The sequence below is a fragment of the Monodelphis domestica genome, chromosome 4, assembly GCF_027887165.1.
Source record: "Monodelphis domestica isolate mMonDom1 chromosome 4, mMonDom1.pri, whole genome shotgun sequence".
NCBI classification, from domain to species: domain Eukaryota; kingdom Metazoa; phylum Chordata; class Mammalia; order Didelphimorphia; family Didelphidae; genus Monodelphis; species Monodelphis domestica.
Window position 1 is genome coordinate 143,501,930 of NC_077230.1, and position 18,705 is coordinate 143,520,634.

Consider the following 18,705-nt stretch of genomic DNA (forward strand, 5'->3'; position numbering starts at 1 on the left):
AGGTGCAGCACACTAACCATTCCACAATCTATCAATCTATCTCTTAACATATTTAACTAGTTGGGAAGCATATGACCTTACAGACATTTGTTATAAGCTATATGTACATTATTAATGAAGTTCTATGACAGGAGACTTCCTTCCTGAAAAAAGACTCTTGAAAGAAAGAGTTTCATTCTAACTGATGATACATAAAAATCTGCCATGTGTTTAACATTTGCATTTTTCTTGCAGATGGTTGAAAAGGAAGGATATCTCCAAAAAGCCAAAATTGCAGATGGAGGGAAGAAACTAAGGTATTTAAGAATCTTTTAATTTGGTGTGTCATATAATTGATGTGGCCTCTTCATTCACATGATTAAATTTGTGTGTGACTAGTATTGTTTGGGTATGGTAAGGTATTGAATGATTACTGTCATTTTCTACTCACCTATCACCATTATCATCATCATCATTATTCACTATATTTTATTCTACTGCAGGAAATATACAAATGAATGTTTCATGACTGTTGAGAACTTGCAATCTAAATAGAAGAGAACCTTTCTCCATTTGTTTATAAAATTGATGGTTTGTGGCATTAATGTTTGCATTTAGCGATAATTTCATGCTGCAAAAGGTGGCAGAGGTGGCTGAACCAACAATGGGGCTTTGGTATTTTGGATCTGAGTCACACCAATATAAAAGGTCTGGGTGCTGAGATGAAGATAATGATAATGTTGGTGAAACTAGTTACTCTATTTTATGTTATGAAGAATAAATTTTAAAATGTTCAAAAGGAAAGTAGGTAGGGCCTCATGTACTCAAATTCTTTGAGAAAAGGAAGTCAAGTTGGGATGAAAAACACTGAAGAATAAAATCCTGAAGGCATGAAGAGAGAATTGGAATTGAGGAAAAATGGAAAATCTGTGAAGAAACTTGTATGCAAAGGGGAGTGGCCAAGAAATTTTGATTTTAAAAGACGTATAGAGAAGGGACAAGCAAATAAGAGTTAAAAATAGAGTAAAAGTACAATTCTGAAAGAATATTTGTCAGAGTTACTTAAATTTTAAATTGGATGGGGCTAGAGAGAAAAACCTACTAATGAGGGAAAGGATTATCACTTTGGATAGATGGAAACATGATACTGGAAATCAGAGGGAAAAAAAGGACTATATGAAGGAGGCAGAGCCAAGATGGCAGAGAAGGGCCATAGATTCTCTTGATCTCTCCCAAGGTGCCCCCTCCAAACAACTTTGATATAATAGTTCAAAATGAATTTTGGAGTGGCAGATTGTGATATGGAAATCACTTTAAAAGACTGATATATATATTAATTTAAGGTCGCCAAGGAATTCAGCTATGTAATTCCTAAATGAAAACTCAAGTCAGCAGTCAACCTTTTATGGAGTTTTTAATTACAAACAGTAGGAAGAAAGGTATTAGAGAGAGAGAGAGAGAGAGAGAGAGAGAGAGAGAGAGAGAGAGAGAGAGAGAGAGAGAGAGAAAGAAAGAAAGGGGAGAGAAGGGAATAGGGCTTAAATACCCCCTCTGCTTAGGCTGGGCCAAAGGCTCAAGCCCTTAGATAGCTGAGACAAAGAAAAAGAGATCAGTCCCTATCACTCACGTGACCAAAATGGAGAAACAGTCTCAGGGGCCTCTACCTCCAGCCTCCTTCAGAGCAAGCCCTCCTCTCAGATCTCTCCAGGAGCTCTCCCTTCAGGACCTCTCTCCTCTCAGACTCCTTTAGAGCAAAACTTCTCAGAGCAAAACCTCCTCCTCTGTCCTCAGACTCCGCTATCTTTAAGGCAACCATCTAAGTCTCCTCCCCTCAGTTCTCACATCTACCAATCACTGTCGATGTCTCCCCTGTGCCAATGGTGGCTCTAGCTTAACCCAGGACCGCCCAGAGGTCTGTTTCCTTTGCACTTGTCTGTTGCAGGTCATATTCTCAAATAATTAAATCTTGATCTTTGCTGCAACCCTTCGTAAATCCTGTTACTCTGAGTAGGGTGGAGATTGTAAGTTCCAAGACCTGGTTCTGTCATTCCAAGTATCTCTATTGTATCAATTCTAAAATCAATCATGACTCAAAGAACTTCCTGTTCTATGCTTAAGCATAGGTCAAAGCCCTTTCCATTGTTTAGCAAAATGTCTCTGTCCTAAAGTAGTCTTAAGTAGGGAGGAGAAAGATCCTCCCATGTCAAAGAGTTTCACATTCCAATAGAGTTCTTACTATCAGTAGGAAATTTTTCAAGTATGAAATTTCCCAATGGGGAAATTTCCAACATTCATAAGTCTAAGAAATTTTAAGGTTTACAAGATCCCATAAAAAGGATAGGGGTATAACAATTTTTCAGCTCAAGGAAACTAAGAAGGTCATCATAAAAGGTTCATTGCACAAAAGTGGTAGTGGAACACAGACCAGCACACCATGACATGCCTCACTATGAAAATCCTAAGCAAGCTTTGGGTGCAGCTGAATCTGCAGAAATTCTTTCTGGAGCTCTCCCCTACCCCCATGGACAGTAAGGGGATCAGACAAGTGGTTGGAAGGAGACTACATGGATCTCTTTGCTGCCTCTGTGTGCAGAATGCTGTTGTATTGCCCATTCATTCACACATCTAAGTTCCAGTTCTAGGTTGAAGTACTGGGCCACAGTCCCAGAATGAGAAGGAACACTAGCAAACCAGTGCTTTTGCTGCAGGGGAGCAAGGAATCCTGGTCCCAGTTCCAGTATGGAAAATAATATTTAGAGCATAGGTCAGGAAATTGCCAAAGACATATTTACTTAGGTAATATCACAATAGAAGAACTGAAAACTTATATAGTCCCTGGACTTGGTTTTGAAACTGTGTAAAGAACCTGGAGTTCAATGCCCTCATAGTCATGGGAACAGAACCTGACATTAATAGTTTTTTTAAGATAAAAGTCAAGAAAAGAGATGGAAAATGAGTAAACAATGTAAAAAGAGTCTCAATATAAAAAGTTATTTTGGTGACAGGGGATATCAAAACACAAATTCAGGAGACAACAAAATCAATAATTCAAAGTCTAAAAGAAAAAAATATAAATTAGTCTCAAACACAAAAAAGGATTCCTGTAGGAGCTCAAAAAGGATTTTAAAAAGCAAATAAGAGAGGGAGAAGAAAAATGATAAAAAAAATTAGAGTGATAAAGGAAAATCATGAAAAAAGGACTCAACAGCTTAGTAAAGGAGACACTAAAATTCTGAGGAAAATAATACCTTAAAATTCAGACTGGGCTATGATAAAAGAGGTATATAAATCGACTGAAGAGAAGAATTCTGTAAAAAGGAGAATTGGCCACATGGAAAAAATGTACTCCTAAGAGATTAAAGGTAGAAGAAAAGAACCTACTTATATGAAAATATTTATAACCATTCTTTTGCTTTTGGCAAAGGACTGGGAACTAAAATGATATTCATCAAATGGGGAATGGCTGAACAAGTTATGGTATATGACTGTAATGGAACACTTGTGCTCTAAGAAATAAAAAAAATAACCACAGAAAAACCCAACAACCTTGAAGAGAAGAAGAAGTTTGTATACAGTAACTACAATAATTTACAATGATCAATTATGAATCACTTAACTATCATCAACAAGGCAAAGATCCAGAAGAACTCGAAGGGCCTCAAGGCAAAAAAGTTTATCCACCACTCTTTAAGAAACTGGCAATGTCTAAGTGCAGATTAAAGCATAACATTCTTCATTATATTTCCTCTATGAATTTTTCTCTAGTGTAAACAATATAGCACAACATGGCAAACATTGAAATATGAAATTTATGCAAATCTAAATCATACTACTTACTTTCTTGAGTAGAAGGATGGTGAGAGGAAGGGAGAGAACATGGATTACAAAATGTCAGAAAACTATTATTAAAAATTGCAGATATGTAATCTGAAAAAAGAAATAAAGGAGAAAAACAAATGTTTATAAATTTGTGGAAGCAAAGGATTCCTTAAAAAAGTAAAATCAGCCAAATAGTAAAGTAGGTACTAAAGCACATGGAAGAAAATAATTTCCTAAAAATTAATTTATTATTAAACTTAAGAAGATATCAAGAAACAGTAAAGCAAAATCAAAAGAATGAATAGAAGAAAAGAAAATTTGAAACATTTCATTGGAAAAACAACTGACATGGAAAATAGATCCAGGAGAGATGGTTTAAGAATTGCTTAACTGAAAGGCATAGTAAAAAAAAGTGTTAAAACATCATATTTCAATAAATAGTCAAGGAAAATTACCTTAATATTCTACAACCAAAAGGTTAAAAAATATATTAAAAAAATCTATTGCTTATTCCTGAAAGAGATCCCAAAATGAGAACTTCTATGAATATTAATAGTTCAATTCCAAATTTCTCAGTTCCAAGAGAAATGCTGCAATCATCTCTAAATAAACAATCCAAATATTGCTGAGCCAAAATCAGGATAGCACAAGATTGATCAGCTTCTGCATTAAAATATGAGAGGGAATGGAATATGATATTCCAGAGAGCAAAGGAACTAGGATTTCAATAAAGAATCAGATATCCAACAAAACCAAGTATGATCCTTGGGGTGGACCAGGGGGTGGGAGTGGACATTCAATGAGATAGAAAGCTTTCAAGCATTCCTGATAAAAAGACAAGGGCTAAAAAGAACTTTGACCCTCAAAAACAAGAATCAATAGAGGCATAAAAAAGGTAAATGGGAAAGAGAAATTATGAGGGACTCAATAAGGTTAAATTATTAAATTCCTGCGTGAAAAGATGATTTTTATAACTCCCAAGAACTATCAATAATAGGGCAATTATAAGGACTATATATAAACAGAGGGCAGATGTGTGAGTTGAATATGATGGGATATCTAAAAAATTAGGGAGTAAGAAAAAAGAATGCACTGGGAGGAGGGTTAATAGAGAGTTAGAATTTAGCAAATTATCTCACATAAAAGAAGAGCAAAAAGGGCTTTTATACATGAGAATGATGTTGTGGAAGTAAAAGGGAGTACTTAAACTTTATTCTAATCAGAATTGGCTCAAAGAAGGGAAAAGATATATACTCAGATAAATAATTTTATTATTCAGAAAGGAATAGGAGATAAGGATAAAAATAAAAGAGTGAGAGGAGGTAGATTGTTTATAAAAGTTTTACCCTAATCTAACCTCCCCTGTTGGGTATATATACTCTCCTGTTGGAGATTTAAATACCTTTACAACCCATACTCTTCCTGCCCTTCCAGTCTTCTTATACCCAATGTTCTGCACATTCATCACTCCATCTCCCATTTCTATGCTTTTTCATTGATTGCCCACATTTCTTGGAGTGTACTCCCTTTTCAACACTATTATTTGGAATCTCTCACTTCAAGAATAATTTCAAGTCCCATATCCTTCATGAAAGCTTTCTTGGTTTTCTCAGATGCTAGTTCAACCTCTCCCAAGATATCTTTGTATTCATTTTTTAAAATGTAGTCTATAAGGCGTAGCTAGGTAGCTCAGTGGATTGAGCACCATGCGCAGAGATGGGAGTTTTTCACTTCAAATCTGGCCCCAGACACTTCCTAGCTGTGTGATCTTGTGCAAGTGATTTAACCCAAATTGCCTAATCCTTACGATCCTTATGCTTTGGAACCATTACTAAGTATCAATTCAAAGACAGAAGGTAAGAGTTTAAAAAAAGAAAAGAAAAGAAAGTCTACTACTGTGACTTATAGATGTCTTCACAAGTAAGTGACAGGGAACATAATGGGAAGCTGGAAAGTAGGAATATAAAAGACAGGAAAAGAGGATAACCAAGTGGCACCCAGGCAGATAGAGCAGAGGTGGACCAGAATAGATGCTGAGCCATTGTGGAGAGTTATAGTGTCAAGATGGAGTCTTCTTATGACAGAGAACTTTGAAGCAGGGACTCACCAAATAGTGAGTTAACTTGAGGGTGACATCTTGGGGCAGGAGATTAGACAAGGTCATCTATATCCCTGTCTGCTATTTTGTAATTCAGAAAAAAAAGCTAAAGAAAGGATTGAGGGGAGATATTTCAAAGGGTTTGGAGAAGTTTGATTTTTACAAAGTACTTCTCTCTATTTGTATTTATCATCCCATGCTTCTTGGTTCTACCTGTCTTTATGAGATTTCTAAATATGATACACCACAAAGGAAGATATAAACTACTGCAAAAAGTTTTTCTTCCCAAGATACTTAATAATAATGAATTATGGAATGCCAGAGCAGTCAGAATTACATTGAAAAGATAAATTTCCAGGTCTTTGAGCTTGACTAGAAGGTAAAAAAGGCAATAATGCCCAATTGCTTTTAAAGAAACCATGTCTTAGAGTTTTCAGAGAATATTGCTTCTCCACAATCACTGTGGTTGAATGGCAAGAATCAGAGTCAACAAGCCTGAATCAGACAATTAGCAAAAAGAAATAAATTTCCCCAATGTCGGAAACATATTCATCCCCCCCCCCCCCCCCATTGTCTTTTTGGTTTGTTGCTCTATCATTTCTTATACAAGGAGAAGTGGTTATGGTGGCACTAATAGCAATAGAAATGAAAGAATTTTAAAGATGTTCTTTTATTTAACAAGGAAAAAAGTAAAGCATTCAGTGCACAGGTAATGAGTATGTTCTAAGCACTATCTTCGATTCAGCTTCCTTTAGAAGAGCAAATGCGATCAATGTTGGTCTTATAATGTGCTGCCATCTGGTGTCCATTTTGTAGAATGCAAAGAATTTCTACAAGGCTCTATGAAGAAATAGATTTCTTCTCTTTAAATTTCCCCAAGTCAGTTCAGCCCTAGTTAATTTTTGTAAGACATCTGTAAGCATTTTATTTTAGATGAAATAAGCCCTCCTCTGCACTCCACACCACACACCTGATTAAGTGATCAATAGTGATTTTCTTGGTAAGGATTTATTTTTCTATCCATTTTCAGTTTCACTAATTTGATTTGATTATTTATCTAATGAAACTTGTATTTAAACCAAATTTGAATTAAAAACAACATTTCCTTGTCTAAAGAAGATTTTCTGAATTGGTAGAGAATGCTGGTCTTTAGTACTGCTACCTACTTTTTTTGTTTGTTTGTTTGTTTGTTTTTTGGTTCTTTCACTCCTGTATTCGTTTTGTGGTGTAACTTTAAGATTGTTTGGAAAGGATTCTCATGGTAGTTATGGTCTTCCCTGCTTTTACTCTGCCATCTTGGCTCTAATCCCTCTGAATTGCTACCTGCAAATAAGCAGGTATGATATTATCCATATCCATATCCAAATAAGGATATGATATTAAAATGTCTCCAATTGGTTTCTGGGAAGTAGCCTGACCATTTTGACGTCACATATTCCCTTTTACAGTACGTATGGGAGTTTCAGAGAGATAAAGAAATTAGCACTCATAACTCACTTTTGCCTACTTAAGGTATGTCCAGGAACATTCTCAGTAGCAAAAAAATAATATGTCTGCTCTCAATGTAAAAACTTAACCATATAGCCATAGATCAATAAACCTAACTGAACTTAATGTGAGGGTTTCAGGATACTTTGATCAGTCTAAGCATGTAGCATTTCTTTAATGAGAAAGAGGTTTCCAATAAGCTCCTTTACAAGAGAGACCAGGTTTAATACTTCTCTCTAGGTCTCACTGCACCTAGCAATACCTAGGTATTCTGAGAAAACTTGTGGATTGATAGATAAAAATGCTATTTAGACACCGAAGGAAAGTGGAATGTATATGGTTGAACTAGAGGATGGGAAGGTAATAGATATGTTTAGAACTCAAAACAAATATCAACTCAGGATGGACCATTGTGATGTCCAGTGCCTGAAACAAAGTTTTATGTAGAAGGAATTAAAATAGATTTATTTAATTTTATACTACATCAATAGTGCCTAGAACAAGGGATGCTGATGGTTCTCATTGTTTTCTTCTCTGGGCAGACCACATTATTCAGGTCTGAATATCACATTTTAGGAGGGATATATTGACAAATGGAAACATGACCAGGATTGTGAAGGGATGGAAAATCATACTATACATGATTATTTGAGAAATTGGGATCATTTATTCTAAAGAAGAAAAGACTTAGGGAGATTTACAATATTTGAAACATTAAAGAAATAAGACTTTATTTATTCTGCTTAGCAGATTGATATATGCAAGTGATATGAGGAAGGGCTTAATATAAAATAGTTCTCTAATAATTAGTGTTATCCGAACATGGGATGGGTACAGCTAGGTGGTACAGTGGCTAGAGTACCTGGTCTGGAATAAGGAAATGTTGAGTTCAACTCTAGACTCAGACACTTACTAGCTGTAAGACCCTGGGCAAGTCACTTAGAGGTTTCTGATTCCTCAGTTTCTTCATCTATAAAATGAGTTAGAAAAGAAAATGGCAAATCACTCCAGTATATTTGCCAAGAAAATCCCAAATGGAATCACAAAGAGTCAGTCAGGATTAAAATGAATCAACAACAACAAAACATGGAGTGATCTTCTTTAGGAAGTATTGAGTTTCTCCTTCAGTACAATAAGTTCTGGTGAGAGGCCCAGACTATGCATTATGAAAAATTTGAAAAAGAATACCATTTTTAGTTGGAGAATTCAGAAAAGATTTCATAGGGAAGACAGCAACTGAGTTTCTTTTCTTGAAGAAAAGGAAACCCTTGCAGATATAAAATTAGTGGCAGAAACTTATTGCAGTCAAGGGAAAAATATGGGAGGCAAAAATTAGAAAAGAAATCAGAGAACATTTCAATTTTCCTCCTATATATCAAAAATATGAAAAATAATTTTACTAATTTTACAAACTAGTGGTACAGAGGAGAGAGTAAACAACCAAGAGCTTTAAATTGGATGATACAAGGAAGAGCCACTGAAGTCTTCTGATTTTTTAGAGAAATGACATAATCAGAGCAATAGATTAGAGAGAAAATAAACTGGAGGCAGCAATCTCTACTGTGGAGGCCATTTATAGCAATGTATGCAAGAGGGAACAAGAGCCTGAATTAAGGATATTGTAGTGGAAATAAAAATAAAATGACAGATGGAAATGATTTTTCAGAAGAATAATAGTCAGGACTTGGCAGCCATTTGAATGGGAGAGAAAAAAGTCAAAAATTTAAACATTTAAAGACAATTTTTATTTAATTTTATTTAATTTTAAAGACAAACATTTAAGACAATTTTTGTTGTTCAGTGGTTTCATTCTTGTCTGATTCTTTCTGACACCATTTGGGGATTTCTTGACAAAGATAGCATAGTGGTTTGTCAAATCCTTCTCCAACTCATTTTACAGATGAGATACTGAGACAAATAGTGTTAAAAGACTTGCCCAGGGTCACATAGCTTGTAAATGTCTGGTTCTGGATTTGAACTCATGTCCTCCTGATTGCAAGTCCAAAGCTTTATCAGAAAACCATAATCTAGTTTACTGAGAGAATAGTAATGATGACCCTTCAACAAAAATGATATTTTTAAGAGAAGCAGTTCATATAGAGATAGGTAATATATTTCCTAGATGTTGTTTGAGAAATCAGTGAGGTTTGAAGTGGGGATGTATCCAGCAAGAGGTTGGAAATAAAGGTACAAAGCTATGGAGATTTGTAGATAAAGATTAGATATTAGAGAACTATCTGTATCAGTCAACAAATATTTATTAACCATCTACCATTTGATGGAACCAATGAGGAGTTAAGTATTAGAAAATTGGAAAGGTCATAAGATCAGGTTGTGAAGAGATTTAAATGTCAGAAAAAGGCAGAAGTCATATGGAAGCATGAGAGATATTTAGAGTCCAGTAAATAAAAATGGAAAGCCAAGAGAAGAAAGCCTTTGAGTAAAGAAGAAATAAACTTTTGAAGGTAAGAATTGGTCAAAAAGGAAAGAAAGAGAAGAACCTTGACAATGCAGTGTCACAGCAATCAAAAGAATAGAAGTGCTAAAGAAGGAGAGATGGTCACCAATAAAGAAAGATGAGGTCAGAAAAAGGAACATTAGGTTTAAAGAGGGGGAGAAAAGGTCATTATTGCCCTTGGAAAGAAATGTTTAAATAGAACAGTGAAGGGAAAGTCATGATTATAAGTGTTAGAGGAAGGAGTGAATGAGGAATGATAAGAAAGAGCAAGAGGAATATTCATCCCAGAAGTTTATTAAGTGAAGAGGTTTTTAAAAAATGAGATGGTAATCTTAAAGGAATAGCAGAGGAAAGGAATGTTTTTTAGAAAAGAATGGAGATGATCTGAGCATATTTATAGGTCAAGGAAAAGGAATCCAGAGAGAGGGAGAAACTGAAGATGTATGGAAAGGTTTGGATACTCTGGAACAACATTGGCAACTGTTTTCAGGATTGCATGCCCAACATGCAACTTCAAGCTCCCTTTGAGCCCCCCACATTACCCCAGAGAGCAAAGGGAGGAAGTGTTCATGTTGGGTGACTAGACAGAGGGGCAGGGCATGCAAAAATGTGTTCAGGCCCTATGGAAAAAAATGAATGGAAAAGCTCTCTCCACAGCTTCACCAACAAGGCTCTAGAGTCAAGACCCATGATGTTGAACCTATGGCACGTGTGCCAAAAAGGGCATGTAGAGCTCTCTCTGTGGACATGCCTGCAGTCACCTAACAGAGTTTTTTTTACTAGATAACCAGATGGACTCAGGTTGGAGCTGTTTCCCTTCCCCTCTCCATATGCCTTACTTCCCTCCTGCCCAGTTGCCCAATGGGAGCACTTCCTCCCTCCCTTGTCAGGGTTGAGGTTCTGAGGGGCTCACATGTCATGTGAGGTGGTGGTGCAGATGACAGCCTGTTGAGTCTGTGGTGAAGGTGATTCCCATGTTAGGGTTGGAGAGGAGCTAGGTTTGAAGGAGCAGAACTCATAATGTGACATAGCTGGAGGGAAGCAGAGCACTACAGACACTGTCTTTCCCCCTCTCCATATGCATTTCTCATCACCTGACCCCCTGTCCAGCAGCCCAATGGGAACACTTCCTCCTCCTGTCTGTGAGAAGGAGGAGGGAGGGTGTGGCACTCAATGTCTGGGGATTGGGGTGGTGCCTAGCACTCCATCTCTAAAAAGTTCACCATCACTGGTTTAGACCTTCTTAACTTACCTTTAGTTGCCTCTTTTCTCTGACTGGAAGGCTAGAAAGTGGAGCACTAAACTCTTTCCAAATCTTCCAGGGCTCCAAATCTTTCTGGTAACTGCATTCACCATTAGCAACTCTACTTGACTTCCACTCCACAGAATATATCTCCATGCTAGTTACTCCTTAGTGACTTCCCCCTCTTAGTGTTGTTAGGCTTTCTTTTCTGTGTTGTCTTCTCCCATTAAACTATAAGTTCTCTGAGGGTGAAGATTATCTTTTTTTCTTAATTGTATCCCCAGAACTTAGCATAGTGCCTGACACAGTAGATACTTAAAAATATTTCCTGAACAGAATTGAATGGGAGGGAATGAATCATAGTAAGATTAAAGGAATCCCAATTTCTGTGATGGGCTGGAAGAATGAGAGACATAAATAATAGAACTGAGAGAATTTATTATAGATGACCTTAATATTCTTAGTAACAACATGCACAGAAATTAGGGATTGGGAGAAAAAATGTGAGCTTGAAGGTCCCAGTCAGAGTAGGGTATATGGAACACCTAGAAATGCTTTGTCAGAAAGAGGAAAAGGATTGCCCTGCAACAATCCAATCATCACATTCTACTACTTTCTCAAATGTACCCAACTATAAAACTATACTTATTATTTATTGTTCCCCAAGCACAACCTATGATTCTCCACTTCTTATTCATTGTTCTCATAGTATTTATTCTTGTCCCTTAGAATTCTCTCATATCTGCCAGTTGAAACCCTACTCAACCTTTAAGACCTGCTTCAAGTATCTCCTCTTCCATGAAGCTCCCCTTGATACAACTCAAAGGATGAAATATCTTCTTCCTGAGACTTCCATAGCAGTTTTTGTATTTCTTTTAAATACTTATGATTTTCTTCCATGTAATATGGTTATTTGGCTACTTATCTTACCTGTACCTACTAAATTGTAAGATCCTAATGAGAATGGACTTCTTGATCTTGGTCTTATTCCTTTTTGTATTACCTATTCAGGGCCTTAAAGGTGCAGGTAACTAATCAGCAAGAATATTAAAATAATTTAATTTGAATTGAATTTAAACTGTGACACAAATACCTTATAAACTCACTTATCTTTTAAATTTTAGAACTTGAAATGTTTTTAAAAGTGGGCTGACTCTGACAAATGTATAAGATATTTAGGCTAATGCTGATAATGGGAGAGACTCTCATGCTGTAACTCTCTATACTTAAACTAAAAAGTTTATGCTAAAAAAAAAAACTCAAAGCACAAATCAGTATTTCTAAAAATGGCGAGTTAGCTTACAATTGTGAAATGCAGAGCAGTGAAAACAAGAGAAAATAAAACATTCTTTTGAAACCCTTTTTTATCTGGTTGTCTCTCTCTCTGTGTCACTTCTATCTGTGATACCACAAAGCACCAAAACCTTCCTTTCATTGGCTGCTGCCCAGTCCATGGTATATACTGAAGGTATAATCATCTATTTGGAACCACAATATATGATTCCCCCTTTTGTACCAATTCTCCCTTAAGACAGCACAAATCATGTGACACAATATTTAAACATAGAGGTTTGTCTAAAGCAGACAAAAAGTATATAAGAAAGAGTCATGTTAAGTATTGAGAGCTCTCACTGCCCATAATCCAAAGCAACCACTTCCTCACAAAAGTCATTGGTGGAGAGTTGGTTTCATATCCTGATGGTGCCTTGTGAGGTTATCCTGCTACTTCTACCACAGAGCAGAATAGCATACCCTGAATCAGTCACAATAGGCCATTAAATAACTATCTGTAGCCATAATGTTGAGTGCATTGGGCTTTTCAGCATGGAGCATGATGCAAAGGACAGTCAAATTAGTTTAGATACAGGAGGAGAATAATTTCAAGTCCAGAAATATGGAGAGGCAGGAAAAAAATTTGACTTCAAATGAGTTAAAGACTATGTAGTTCATATAAATTGTGTGTAACAAATGCCTAGAACACATAACTTTCTTGAAGGTTTAACCCAATTTTACAGTTTGAAAAATTCAAGAACCAATTTCCTTTTGAAAAGATTACCCTTATCGAACCAGTATGCCTTCAATCAAGCCAGTAAATTTGAATTTTAAATAAAGAGGGAATGAAGGTAGAATGTTGTGATAAATGAAGGTAGAATGTTATTACAAAAATATTTTGTAGGTTTTCCTGGGAGACACCTTAAACAATTTCCATAAACTTCTTTTTTGATTATGTGAACTAAATCTCAATTTTATGATTCTAAAATGAGAAAATATGATATATTAGGAATACCTTTGGGTTAGGAATTAATTTACCTCATCTCTCATTTTGATTCTGATATGAACTAACTATCTGACTTTGAGAAGCTACTTTACCTATCTTGGCCTCAGTTTCCTCATCTTTGAAAAGAAATAGGGAGGAAGAGGACAGATTAAACTAAATGGTTGTGAAGTTCTCTTCTATCAGGATTAATTCCAAGAATTGTAAGGATAAAATTGCCCATGATCTCCAAATTGACAGGCAGGATTGATCTGGGAATCATCTCCTTTTTTTAAATTCAGGCTATACATTCAGTACTTTTGATTGATGGAGAGACATTTCTATAGTCATAAGAGATTTCTTATGACTATAAGAAATGACAACATGACTATGCTTTTTTTGAGAGGACCTCTGTCCTTAAAACACTACTTTAGCCACAAATAAAACATTATTTTTAAATTGTTGTCCAATTTTATCATGACTCATGGTCTTAATCTTCTTATCTAATGAAGAGACTCAATAGGACAGCTAAGGTTACTGATATAATCCTATCCATTGCCTTACTGTAAAATCTTGATCATGCTGCATTTGTTTTTTTTTTTTTCTTATTTACATAAGTGGTATTTATAGTAGTAAATCAAGATTTTAGAAAGATTCAAGAATTCAACTTCTTTGTGACTTTGTCAATCAAAGGAAAATGTCCCTATCAAAGAATGCTTTGTAGCCATTCGTTCAATAAATACTATGTGCTTTCAAAGTTCTTACTATATTACAAGAGGGAAAGATGCCAAAAGCAATAGGTATGTTTCCAGAAAGAGTTAAATAAAAGGCTATGGAAAGTGCAAAGTACCATAAAAAAAAATCCAAGGAGGAAAAAGTCACTTTCATCTACAAGGGAAAATGAGATTTTACAGATTAGATAGTACCCAAGTTTTTATTAGTATGAAATATTTTTCCTATTACCAATGTGGCTCTTGAATATGTACTAATCAGTACTTAATAGACAACATCTTGAAAAACTGGAAAAAAGTTTCCTTTAATGATTTGTCCCCAGTCTCCAAAGTACATAGTTACAATTATGATATGACTTCTTCAGTTTATAAACTTATTTTGCTTTTATTTTTTGAAGGAAAAACTGGTCTACTTCCTGGATTGTCCTTTCTAATCGAAAAATAGAATTCTACAAAGAATCTAAGCAACAAGCTCATTCTAATCTGGTAAGTAGTTATCTCTTCACTGCTCTCATCTCTTCAGGAATATTATTGAATTTTAGTTTTGAATCATCAAAAATCTCACTATGCCTTCAAGCCTCCAACATTTGAAAATAGATGCAGGAAATGACTCAATAAAGTTTTAATCAGATGAAGAGGGAATGGAACTTAGTGTCTGTTTTATTAAGTGGTGCATTTGGAGAATAATTCCTAAGCAAGATGAATGTTGAGTGGCTATCTAGTAATGTGAAGGTAACACTTTAAATTGAGGTGCCATTTATAAATGCTTTATTCTTATTTATGAAACGATCTCTAAATGCACCTACTTGCTCAAATAATGTATTATAAAGTATGTTATAAAATGCATTAGTAATAAATGCTTAATGGATGAGGCTATGAGAAACTGTTGTAAAGAATATTATGAGATGTAAATCGTATTAAACCATGTATGTGCATCTTTAATACATGAATTTAAGTTGTTATCTAGTGTGCAATAAAGCGCTTCACACATTAATAAATAATAATCAACTGTTTATAAATGGCACCTTAATATAGGGTGTACCAGTGGAGAAACACTGTAAGTTAGCAAAGTGATTTTTTATCTTAGTCTAAGTGTGACACCCACCATATCCAGCTGACCTGGATGAGTATTTATTATGATTCCATCTAATGTAACTAATATAATTCCTGTAACCAATAGCCACTAAAAAGTGAAATTTGCATTACCTCAGTATTGTACCTGGAGGAGAGGCCACAGATGTCTGTCTTTAGGATTTTGTCAGTCAGAACACACGGGGTAATGGGATACACCCCTTCAGTGCTATCACAAGGTAGCTGTGTCTAGCAAACTCCTTCACAGTATCTTAAATACAAAGGAAGTTATTGAGAGTATGCTACTACAGAAGGACCAAAGACACATTTGACAGCATCTAATTGTGAATGGTTCCCAAGGCCGGAGCTAGCCTGCCATACCATGTTGAAGTGATGGGTAGCTCAGAAAGGTGCATGCCTGGCAGGAGTCAAAAACAATAACCTAATTTATATTTGGCAGGTAAGGAAATGCTGGAGAGTTCTCTGCTCTCCAGCCATGAGTCATGTTTCCTATGTAATCCTCTTTAAATGTGAAACATAAAATCATTCACTAAGGGACATTCATTAAAGGAGAAGATTGGAGGAAGAACAAAAGGTGGCATTTGGTTTGTTCTGATAATTGCAATAGCCCTTTATTCCCAAGTGGCCAGCTGGCTTCAGAGTTTTGATGTGGTCCAATCAGGAAATTAATTATGAATAAATTAAATATACTTGAGTCTTTTGTAGTGAGGTACTTTTGACTGTTGCAGAAATGTATGTCAGGTTGTTTTTTGTTTTGTTTTGGTTTGGTTTTTGGCCAGGGTAATTTTAAAATAATCTCTTTTAAGGGAATGAAGTAACCTTAAGGGCAATCTGGAGCAGGGAGAAAACACACACACACACACACACACACACACACACACACACACACACACACACACACTCCTATTGGAATGCCATCCTCTTGGCTCTTTCTTTGGATGGATCTTGATGGGGGAGGTGGAGAAATGAAGCGAAATTGTTTGCATTGCTCTTGCTTTGCTGCTGAGAAGATCATCTTTGTCCTGCTGAGTGAGAAGAATACTGTTGGAGCTGAGTTTATATGAATGTGCTGGGCTAATGGGAGAGATTAGGTTCCAAATTAAAGCATTTGGTTTAGTTTAGTTTCTCCCCCCTTAAATCTCTCTTACCAGGAGATGCACTTATCAACTGCTTAATTTTATCCAGGTGGGAGAAAACTCCATTTTAGGTTATGCAGAATATTTAAAAATCCAACTCACTAATTAGGTTTCTTCAGTTCAGAGGTAATTGGGTCTTCAGAACTGTTACAAAAATCACAAACTCTTTGACTTTTAGAAGAAAAAGAAGAAATGGTAAACATATCTTGGCAGTACTAACACAGTACTCCTGGCTCTGTTTTCAGTGCCCTTATTTATTTATTTTTTTCCAGGCACTCATTGTCTTCAAAGGGAATTTAGGGCAGGAACCAAATGTGTGCTATGGTAATAGAGATGAGAGTTAAGAGCTTTTGTTTATAAAGCCTGAATTGTCTTACTGGTTCTGTTCTTGGATCTGATTCTAAGTGAGTATTAGTGCCTTAGTGGGATTGACCACATTGACCAAGCCCTTTCTCAAAGAGATGATATGCTGATTGCCAAGCGTTGATTAAAGATAATGTGGTTTATTTTGAAAGAGTTTTATGATAAACTTTTGGAATTTTTGTTCTTACCCACTTAACACATGCTCACACATGTTTCATTGTGTTGGGGTGAGGGGGCTCCTAGGAATTCCTCCCTTTCATCCAAGAAGTCATTTAAAACTGTTCATGACTGAAGCTAGAATGGGATTGAAAAATGTAGAAGTTATGCACATGTTAAAGATATCCCAAATGTGCTTGGTTCAACCCATTGGTGCAATTGAGGTTCTTGAATGCTAGGTGGGAATTGAGCTAATCTAGGCATTCAAAACAGAGAAAATATGCTAAAAGACAACAGTCCAAGAAAATAACCCCCAGACACCCTCTACACTAGGAAATATGTATTCATGTGCTGTGCTAAGTTTATTGTCCTATTAGGTTTTTTTCCTAACATAAAATGTAAACTCTTCAGTCTGACATTTAATTTAAAGCCATCCACAATCCAGGTCCTCCCTACTTTTCCAGACCTACATCATATTCCTGCCCACCCTGTTCCACTTTGTGTTCCACTCCAACTGACCTAATGAGTAGCTGCTCACCAAATTCAATATTTCCTCTCTCATTTTTGAGCTTTTGCTGAGAACACACTTTAACTTTACCTCTAACTTTCTTAAAGGCTCAGTTTAAGGGTTCTTCCCTACATGAAGTCATTCTGGTTCTTTTATTACTTAAAGAGTTCTCTCCCTCATCAAATTATATTATATTTGCTTATTTTTGAACATGCCATATCTTCCCAATAGACTTGACAAATCCTTGAGGGCAGGTATATATTTTTTTAAATCTTTGTATTTGGAATGACTCATGTAAATAGTGCCAGTGTACAAAGTTTTTGAGTTGGAACAAACTTTAGAGGTTATCTTATCTAACACCTCTTCCTCCATTTTACAAATGAGGAAACTTGGGCTCAACAAAATTTATTGACTTATTAGGGAGTAAAATATACTGAATTTCAGTCCTAATCCTTCACCCATCTTAAATTTTACTCTCCATAATATAGTCTTAGATCCAGTGACATCAGCTTCCTGGTTGTTCTGCTAAGAAGACACTCCATCTCTAGGTTCCAGCATTTTCTTTGGCTGTAACCCATACCTGGAATGCTCTTTCTCTTCCCTCCTAACTACTTGCCTTCCTAGCTTTCTTTAATCTCAATTAAAATTTCACCTTCTAAAGGAAACCTTCTCCAGTCTCTCTTAATCTGTGCTTTTTCTCATTTAAGTATTTTCTATTTGTCTTGTATATAGCTTACTTGGCATGTCTCCCCCACTGGACTATAAATTCCTTAAGAGCAGGGATGTCCTTTGCCTCTTTTTGTTTCTTTGGCATTTAATAATGGTTTATTTATCAATTTATTATGTGAATGACTTGCATAGAATACATTAGCCTATTCATATATAGAAATATGCAGATAAGCATGCATAGAGATTAACATACCAAGATGACCAGTGAATCTAAAATTCTGGTTACCTTTTTATTTTTAAACTTTAGAGTTCAGGATGCCTAAAGACAAAGTGTTCCCAGAGCCATGGCTTTCAGTTAGGGTGTGAATCCAAGAACAAATCATTCTATTCAGGTATCTTATGTTCTTAAATTTTTTATAAAGCTGAAATCTAGTTAAATTGCATATCAAGGAGAATTTCACAGATTTTATCTTGGGGGAATAATGTAGTTATAGTAAGAGCAAAAGATTACTGGCTTTAGCATACTGGAAATGAACTAATCCAGACCCTGCAGTTTATAGATGATAAAACATTGTAGAGCATATGGTCAGAATAGTTAATACTTACTACATATATAACTTTGGCAAGTCTTTTTACTTCTCTGGATCTCGGTTTCCTTTTCTGTAAAATAAAGTTATACTATGTGGCTACCACAGTCACTTTCAGCTCATC

At 35.7% G+C, this 18,705-nt stretch overlaps 1 protein-coding gene across 5 annotated transcripts in view; it reads left to right on the plus strand.

Moving 5' to 3' along the window:
* ARHGAP15 (Rho GTPase activating protein 15) overlaps positions 1 to 18,705 on the plus strand; it is an 892,738-nt gene that overhangs the window by 157,985 nt on the left and 716,048 nt on the right. For all 5 annotated transcript variants that reach the window (XM_056793814.1, XM_007494120.3, XM_056793815.1 and 2 more), the window contains exons 4-5: positions 235 to 296; positions 14,469 to 14,556. In XM_056793814.1, the coding sequence (XP_056649792.1) occupies positions 235 to 296; positions 14,469 to 14,556 (150 nt within the window). The remainder of the gene's footprint in view (positions 1 to 234; positions 297 to 14,468; positions 14,557 to 18,705) is intronic.